At 35.7% G+C, this 9728-nt stretch overlaps 1 protein-coding gene across 1 annotated transcript; it reads right to left on the bottom strand.

The window, feature by feature from the left end:
* Positions 1-6278: 6278 nt before the first annotated feature.
* On the bottom strand, positions 6279-9728 carry LOC125224525 (PHD finger protein ALFIN-LIKE 1-like). The gene is made up of 6 exons (XM_048127938.1): positions 9710-9728; positions 9509-9624; positions 9369-9401; positions 8416-8638; positions 7085-7205; positions 6279-6991 (listed from the first exon to the last, which is right to left on the bottom strand). Exons 2-6 carry the CDS (start codon positions 9600-9602, stop codon positions 6743-6745), a joined length of 720 nt encoding a protein of 239 aa, XP_047983895.1. The 5' UTR covers positions 9603-9624; positions 9710-9728; the 3' UTR covers positions 6279-6742.

Here is a 9728-nt window from a genome sequence, read left to right as displayed (position 1 = left end):
TATGTCGGTTTTTGGGAATCCACTCCTTTCAATTCTCCGAAAGGTATTTTGTGTATAAGTCCTGTGACTGGACAATCCAAACCATATGACTTTTCGTACAAAGCTCGTTCAAAGCGAGCTTATCTTAGAACGAACATATGCATTTTGAGATATTAGGTGAAAATTGGACTAAGTCATAATAAGCTCGTCAGAGCGTGCTTATCTTAGTGATAATAATAATGTAACACAAACGAACACGTAAATATTCTACAAAATGTTTGTAAATTTACGTATTCTTCATTTGTTTCAGATTCAGAAAACGAATCATCTGGCCAACACCCGCAGCAGGTGAAATTCCATTGTGCCAGTCTAGATACGTTACGAAACGTCTATTCGTGCGGGCTGCTCGAATAATACTGAATCAGGTTAAAAGTGGATTATAGAGTTTTACGTATACAAGCAAGATTCTATTCGAGCGAAACTTGCTCGAAACATGCTTTTCAGTATACCAAACCTAACAGGTCAGTGTCCTGAATATGTGTTTTATGGAAAGCCTCTTAACTTTCCTCACCTAAGGGTTTTTGGCTGTATTGCTTTTGTGCATATTAAGTCTCGGATTCAAGGTCATAATAAGTAGGGATGTAGTCTTGATGAAGATGAATTCCCTGCTTAAGATTGACAAGTAGCCCGGATCTATAGATGTGGACAATGAACCCCTATGAGGTGGAGCCCACGAGATACACTCACTGGAGTGGAGCATCCCAGTGATGCTCCAAGTGAGGTGGAGCGGCCATTTTGGAACATCTATCCAGTCTATACACCTAATGAGACTCCTAATGAAGGAAATCCAAATATTGTTCATGATGTGCCTGCCCAAAATGTGAATGACAATGTGCATGATAGCCCTGTTAGAAATCTCTCCCCTATTGCAGCCCAGAATGAAAAAATACATAGCCCTAGTGGCATTCAAAATGCTATTGATAATACTAATTTGCAGGATTATGTGTTATCTAGAGATAGAACTAGAAGGGTCAATGTCAATAGACCTTCTAGGTTTGATTGCTTTGTTGGTTTAGTTGCTCTTATAAATTTGGCTTTCAATGTATATGAATCTGATGGGGATGAGCCCCAAACTTATAAGCACCTAGGCAGTGGAACATCAAGTTTAATACATGTATGCAGAAGTTAGGCTTTGTAATAAGTACCTTTGATGCATGCTTATATGTTAAGAACCTTGATGTTGTGCCTGTTTTTTTGTTGTTGTATGTTGATGACATGCTTATTATTGGTCCCTGTTTGAAAACTATAAAAGGTGTGCAAAGCTGCTTTGAGTGAGAATTTTGACATGAAGGATCTAGGCGATGCTCAGAAAATCTTAGGGATAAGTATCTATAGAGATAGAAAAGCTTACACCCTTGTGTTGCATCAAGAGCCTTATGTGTACAAAGTTGAAAAATTTAACATGTTTGCTGAAGTTGATGCTATGAAGAGAATTCTTTATGCTAATGCTATTGGATCTGTGATGTACTTGATGGTTAGCACTAGGCCTGATATTGCCTATGCAGTTTCATGTCTTAGTAGATACATGTCCAATCCAGGTCTTGTTCATTGGGAAGCTTTGAAATGGCTTATTAGATACTTGAAGCAAACTGCTAAGTGTGGTTTATGCTATTCTAAGTGTGATGATGGTGTTTTACTAACTGGTTTTGTGGATTCTAATTATGCTAATGACAGATATAAGAGGAAGTCAACTACCTTCTATGTGTTTACAGTGTGTAGGTCTTGCATAAGTTGGAAATCTGATTGACATATTGTGGCCTTGTCCACTACTGAGTCAGAGTATATTGCCACCATTGAGGAAATGAAAGAGGTTGTATGGTTAAAGGGAGTGCTTTCTGAACTTAAGTTTGTGAAAACCTCTCCTGTTGTGTCTCCGATTCTCAATCTGCTATTCAGTTATGTAAAAATCATGTTTTCCATGATAGAACAAAGCATATAGATGTAAGGTTTCATTGCATTAGTGATATTGTAGAAAAATGTGAAGTGTTTCTTCAAAAAGTGCATACAGATAAAAACCCAGCTGACATGGGAACTAAGCCCTTACCATTAGAAAAACTTCTTTTCTGCATTAAATACTTGCACTTTGATCTAGGGGATTTGCCTTGTAGGCTGTGATGATTTTGACCTTAGCTTATAACCAGATTGGTTTCCTAGAATAAAGTCCAAGGTGGAGTATGTTGGATATTGATGGACTTTCTACTTGGGCTGGTTATTTATTTGACCCGTGTGTTATTGATTTGGGCTGAGCCCAAATTACTTACCGTGATGAAGATCTAGGGTTTAGTGTGTGAGACCTTTCTGTGTGAGTTTGTGTTTGAGGTGTCCAGACCCTGTGTGGTGGAGTTCTGTGGTGTTGGTATCTGCAGTGTGAGGTTGATCTCTACTCAGACTTCAACGGTGCTCCCTTGGATTGGTTTCTGGTAGAATAGATCTGGTTATTAGCGGGTTTCTGGGCCATCTTTTGATCTATTTGGTGTCTCTCTTTGAAAGTGCAGGTTTTCTCGGTCAACGTGTGTAAATGCGGGGGTGTATCCAACTGATCAGGATGAGATTCCCGGCCTAGCTGAGTCGTTGGCACGACAACCGGAACCTGGTATCAAACAAATTTCCTCAACCCACTTTTACTGGTTAGTATAATGGAGGTAAGGGTCGAATCCCACAAGGATGGACACGTTCGGATAACTATGGTGATATTCCTGGGTGTTTTTGGTTAGCTACCACGCTTTTTGGGGTTGGGATTCTACCTAGGCGAGAAATAAAGATGGTACTCTACTGACTAGTAGGCGTGAAAGTAACAGGCATGTGGATGTGTTCGTGAAAATAGGGGACACACACTTGAGCAACTGTTTTGTAGATAATACATGCATTTCACGACATACTGATCAGTAACCAAGGCTTAGAATACGACTTATCACTCTTGTTTCTTGCATTAATCGGATGGTTTCATTTGATCCCAGAGGATCTTGTTTGTTGTTGCTAATCCGTTTATTCAGTGTGCATGTTTCTTAGGAGAACTTTGTTGATACTTCAAGAACCCTAGATTAGAATATTGACTATATTTGTAATAGTTGATAGTTCTTCGGTTGTAATCTTGATAACTCAACAAAATCAGTTGTGTGGTTAGAGTTTGACTAAGCTCTCCTAATGAAGAACAAAGAGGTCTTGGTAAATAGTGAATCCGCACCTAATGTGATCCCTACGTGCTCAATCTTGTTTGATTTTGAATCTGATATATGTGTATATAACATCTTTGATAAAAGTTTTAAATTAATAAAGTTGATATCAACACCAAAATACTTTACGCCATAATAACAAAAATTATAAATCAACTATTGACTAACAAACACAATATACTTATAATTAAAATAACAACCTTCTCTTTTTAGTTGAGGATACAAACAACATTTAAGCTGCTTAGAGAATCGAATCTACTTAATAAAAGTTATTTTATTGAAATTTCTCGTACATTAAAAAAAACTAAAACATTTTAGTATTCCTATTGTAAATAGAGTATTTAAAAGTAAGAAAAAATATAATATCTATGAAAAGACGCGCAAGTCACATTCATTGTATGATGGTTCAACAGAATAAATAATGCAAATATTTCTCCATAGCTACGTGATAATTATTTATATTTATTTTTATATTTGAGGTCCAGAATTATTTGCGAAATGAATCCAAGAATATTCACCCATTCCACAAAATAATATATGATCGATTGGTTTAAGATTTGATTTTCAAGATATCATCGTGACAGATTAAGAATTGACATCAAACATTTATGCAAAACTTCGACCACGAGCACACGCATATATGCATTCTATACATGTGAAGAGTGTTAATATGTATATTATTGTGCATTTTCAGTCCTTATTTTTAAAATTTTAATAATATAATGACTTCATCCAAATAAATTTAAAAAATAAAAACTGAGAAATGTTATTTAGTTTTGTGAATAATAAAAGTGGACCTAATTCCTTTCTTTGGCGAATGTTGATTAGTGACTAATAAGGAATAAAACGGGAGACGGCCTTTTTTTGGTGTCTCATGGGCTATTTATTCCCATCTTTAATGGGCCGTTTCAATGCAATTAGTCCAACTTACAGCCTTTACGAACTTTTAAATGGGCCTTAACACAGCTCATTATAAGTACTCCAACCGTTCATCAAAAATAGTTTCATAGGTAGATGACAAGTTTTAATAAAAATTGGTGTAGAGTAGTAATACAGAGAACGAGAAAAAGTGAATTAAGTATGAGAGAGGGACGTAAAAGTGGATAGAATAGTGTGACATAAAAGTGGATAGAATAGTGTTAATAATTTGAGATAAACTTTTCATTTTTGGATGAGACTATTTTGTATGGATACTTCAAAATGGAAAGATGAGATTATGTTTTTCGTGGACGGAAGGAGTACTATTTATTCATACTAACTAATACATCCGTCCCAAGGAAGATGGCTCCTTCCTTAGGCGGCATGATATTTTATACTATAATTTAATTTTGTGTGTTTAGTGGAGAGAAAATAGCATAGACAAAAGTCTATTTTTAGTAATTGGACATCTTGGTTGGATCAAACCAAAAAGAAATGTGGGTTATCTTCAATAATAATTTTTTATTTATTAAAATCAAACTTAATATATAAAAACAAAATTTTGTTAAATGTGTATTAAACGAAAGCAATGCTCACAGATAATCATGGCTGACAATTTTGGACACAACACAAACCTGGCACCAACACGCACAAAATAATGGGTTTGGGTCAAGCTTATTGGGTTTATGGCCTTATTGGGTCAACCCGTTAGGAATTCGATAGTTTGGGTTGTGTTCGGTTGACCCGTTCAAAAATAATATTATTACTTTAATTAATCTTTTTTTAAAATATACTACTCCCTCCATCCACGAAAAATAGGTTCATTGTTAATGACACAAGTTTTAAGGAGAGATTAGTAAAGTAAGAGAGAGAATGAAAAACCGTGGGTCAAGTATGAGAGAGAAAAAGAGAAAGTAGGTAAAGTATGATAAAAAAAAAAAATTAGTTCTAAATTATGACTATTTTTCGTAGACACCTCAACATGGCAAAATTGAACTATTTTTCATGGACGAAGGGAGTATATATTTTAAGTTCATGTAACTTAGATTTGTATCATGTCAATTAGATTTTTAAAAAATAAGTATCATGTAATATCCAATTTTAATCATTTAATACAACTTCAGAGCATTATCAGGTCGTTATCGTGTCATGCAAGCTATATTATATTGTATCTTTAATGCTTCGTGTCATTTACTGATCGAATAAATGTTTAAAGGTAACAAGCAGATTCGTGTTTGGGTTGTAAGTTTCCTTAACTAGTCATATTAGAGTTTAGACTTATTTACTTGGCTTGGATCATTATCAAGTCGTCCGGATAATAACCCACAATCCACATGACTTATCGCCACCACAAATAATGTCCACATAAAGCGAGTAACACATTATTTTCCTCATGTGTCTTTGTGTGTGGTGCAACTAGGGGTGGGTCGATACGGTATATCGTATCGAAAACGTTGTATCGTGTATCGTATCGAAAATATCGATATGAAATAATTTCATATCGTTATCGTATCGAAAGTTTCGATATATCGAACTTTCGATATAAAAAAATATCATATCGTTATCGTATCGATATTTCGATATATCGTACCGAAATTCGATATATCGATATATATATATCAAAAATAAAATATCGATATATCGAAAATTTTCGATATATATCGTATTTTCGATATAAAACGATATATCACGATATAAGGAAATTCATATCGTTATCGTATCGAAAACTTACGATACGATATCATATCGTATCGAAAATTGCAATATATCGAAAATTCGATAATTTTTCGATATTTTTCAATACGATACGAGCGATATATCATTTTTTCGATATTTTTCCCCAGCCCTAGGTACAACTCACAAATTTGTGAAAGGCATGCATAAATATTTCTTATATTCACCGCCTCCTCGGCAAAATTAAACATTTTTACCATCAAGAAATACTATAGTATATTCCATTTAATATTTAATTCCCCAACAACAATAAAGATTTAAAAATGTATGATTACATTTTCATTATTTAAAAATCATTTAAGATTAAAATATCAGAATAATAGCACTAGTGTATTTTCAAATTATACGTGAACAAACGAACCCAGCATTATAATATACTTGAATTTGGTACATTTATATTCTTGGGAATATAGATGAACTACGGAATAACAGTCTCATTAACCACGGAATAATGAAATCCGAGAAAATATATAAAATCCACTACTACTACATTAAAATAACTAGTACATTAAAATCAAAGCACCTAAAACGGAGGAAGAAGAAAGCAAGCCTTCTTCATAGTACATACTCCCTCCGTCCCACCTAAGTTGAGCCAAAACTTTTGGGCTCGAGATTAAGAAATTGTGTTGAAAAGTAGGAGAGGGGAATGAAGGTAGGAAAGATAAAGAGAGAGTAAAGTAGGAGATGGAATATAGTAAGAGCGATTAGATGTTTTGTTTTTTTTGTCAAAAAAAGGAAAATGCCTCTACTTAGTTGGGACGGAGAGAGTAACAGTTACGGTCTACAAACAGTCAAAATGCGATATTACTAATATACCTTGTTAGTCACCAGGTTGAACAGAATGGGTCTCTCTTGAGTTGAAGTGGCGACGGAGACAGCTACTGCCTGCCTCGTTTCATGCACGAAGGGCATTTGTATTGCTTGATGCTCTCAGCTTTGGCAGGGGTTATCTTCACGCATTTCCCGTGGTACCAGCGCTCGCATATGTCACACCCGATCCAGAACTCATCCGCGTTGTAGTTTCCACCGCAGGTTCCGCAGAGTGTCTCACTGTGTTCGTCTTCATCCTCTTCGAAACTCTCATCTGCAAGCCGTGGGTTGCTTTTAGCCTGGCCGTCGCTAGATCTCTGCAAACAATGAGGATCAAGTGGTTGAGATGTTTGCCACTTCGATAAAATAGAAAAAACAAAGAGAGATTTTGAAGAAGGGTTGAAGCCTACTTTTGTGCTACCACGAGGTTTGCTTCCACTGTCAGCATTAGGCTTGTCTTTGACAGGCTTCCTTTCAGTCACCACTTCAAAGACAGTTGGCAGCTCGTTGATCATGCTGAAGAGTCGCTTCCTGCAAGTAAAGTGATCGTATTATTTAAGACTGGAAATGCTTAATCCCATAGAATCAGAAGATCGATACAGCAGAAGGAATTTGACATCCCCCTTTAAAGAAAAAATTTTAAAAGGTTAATAATAAAAGATAAAAACCAGAAAATATAATGATCAATTATTTGCAGTTCCGGAAACCCAACTTCTTTAAATGCTAGGTAGTACTACTTTAGTTCTAGTGCTTAATTAGGACTGGAGCAGTGCAGCTATGAGAAAACTAGATGATGCTAATTGCTAAATATCTAGAGAAAAAATAGGAGGTTGGAGGAAAATGACTATATTTTGTTGGAACTGTAAAACTCTTTGAGCATATATTCAAAACCCGGGACCTGATTAGAGTCATGATGTGTGCAGAAGAAGCTGAACAAACAAAGTTCAAAGATATCAAAGGGTGATTGAACAAATAAACAAATATAGTACTAGATCAAACTGTAATAAAACCATAGGTCACCCAAAGGGCTGGCCTGGCTCAAGAAACATTGTGACTTTCGAAGAATGTTAGTATGAAGCAAGAAAAATAATAGGTTGAAGATAATGTTTCACATAATATAACAAGGCCAACAACAGATGGTTGGAACAGAAAAAGCCTTGCAGAAGTCTTCAGAGGAAATGATGAAATTAAAAATCTTTGAGTGAGAAATCAACAGCATAAATAAACACTAGCATAATTTTGTTTTTACTTTGTCTGCTAAGAATATCACATACAAGTATACACCTATAACTTCATCAGATTCCAAAGTGTCAAAAACATATCCATTCAGAGTATCACAAATGCTTGTTCCGAAACTTTTATATGCAGCATACAACTTGTTGCCTTAAAAAATGTTGTGTGATATGAGCGTAAAAGATACTCCCTCCGTCCACGAATAGGAGTCCCGTTTTTCCATTTTGGTCCGTCCACGAATAGGAGTCCCGGTTCATAATTACTATAAATGGTAAAGAGACCCCACATTCTACTAACTCATTCCACCCACATATCATTTAAAACTAATATATACAAGTGGGACCCCTATTCCACTAACTTTCTTCCACTCACTTTTTTTAACATTTCTTAAAACTCGTGCCGAATAGAAATGGGACTCCTATTCATAGACGGAGGGAGTACTTTAGTTCCAAAAAAATTTCAAAGAGTTACCAAACAGAACTAAACCATTGTATGATATGGCATTCACCTTTCATTGCGGTTCAGCCTGGCCCCAAGGTAGAAAGCCACAGATAGCAACCAACAATCGCTATGCACGGCAATTAGAGAAAGCCAATCTCTTCGATTCATTCCATCCCTAGCAAAATTGATCCCAAGCGCTGGCTCTGGAAGTTCCGGTGGAACTTCCTCAGCTGGAAGATTTACTTCCCAAGTTTCATTTGTGTGCCCATATAGGCACAGATTTTCCTTCTCTATAATTGAAAATTGGTAAGTTAACAACGCAAGACCAAACTCAAAGCAGTCCAAGCAAGCATACAAATAAACAATGAATGGCATGCCTAAAAATCTTCCAAGACTACAGAAAATGCATGTCCTGCAAGATAGGCTATTCATATGAAACTAATCTGCAGACACACTTTCATATTACCCTGCTTCAACTGCCAATAAACTAATGGACAAAGATATGTAGTTAAACGCAATTGAAACGAGAGACAGAAAACATACTCCCACACTAATGCAAAATGCCCTTATCACAGGAAACACACCATGAATCTATTTATAAATCGAAACGGCGCCTTCAATCAGCATGTCACATTACTAAAGCTGAAAACAGCTCATTTTCGTACAATTTCTTGATAACCGAAAATTAAACAAACAGTTCATCACGGTAAACCCAAAATTAACTAGAATTGTATTCGTTTTTTTAGGGGAATCGGCAATAATGCAAAGTTACCAACTTTGCGTTCAAACTAATTTCCAACTACTCAAAACAATAGCTAATTAACAATCAAACCAAGGGATGAAAGGGGGAAAACGAAGAAAAACACCAAAGTTGTTATAAACAACATCAAAATTGTTGCTATCAAATAAAAAATCAGAACCGAAGTCAAAATTGACAAAATTCACATGCACATAAAGATATAAACACGAATCCAGACTTGCAAGTAAAACTGAAGTGAGTCCCAACTAAAAACCAATTACCTGGATCGCAAAGGCCATAGAATTCATCCACATCTGCAAACGAAAACGAGAATTATGCACATTAACAATATTAATCTAGGGTAAAAAAACCCCTGCATCGGAGTCTTGGCAGATGCACAAATTGTTGAAAAAAAAAGTACCATAAGTTAAAGCACGGATGATTCCAGCACGGCGAGAGCTGTAATCTTTGAAGATCTCCTCTACAGTTCGAGGACCGGAAGAAACCGAAGCCATTGCTGATTGTGAATTGCGAGATCTAAAGCAACAAAATATGCATTTAGGAATTCAAAGAATTGGAGCTGCTGGAGGAATTTTAGATAAATGAAAAATAGAAGAATTACAACAGATGCCGGAGACACA

This window comes from Salvia hispanica, chromosome 4 (assembly GCF_023119035.1).
Source record: "Salvia hispanica cultivar TCC Black 2014 chromosome 4, UniMelb_Shisp_WGS_1.0, whole genome shotgun sequence".
Lineage (NCBI taxonomy): Eukaryota > Viridiplantae > Streptophyta > Magnoliopsida > Lamiales > Lamiaceae > Salvia > Salvia hispanica.
This window is presented reverse-complemented; position numbering and strand designations above follow the sequence as displayed.

Excerpts from the sequence above, each read along its gene's own strand:
- LOC125224525 (XM_048127938.1), bottom strand. The coding sequence starts at position 9,602 with ATGGCTTCGGTTTCTTCCGGTCCTCGAACTGTAGAGGAGATCTTCAAA. Across the intron at positions 9,402-9,508 it reads CATCCGTGCTTTAACTTATG|ATGTGGATGAATTCTATGGC; the intron begins GTACTTTTTTTT and ends TTTCGTTTGCAG. Across the intron at positions 8,639-9,368 it reads CTATGGCCTTTGCGATCCAG|AGAAGGAAAATCTGTGCCTA; the intron begins GTAATTGGTTTT and ends TTTCAATTATAG.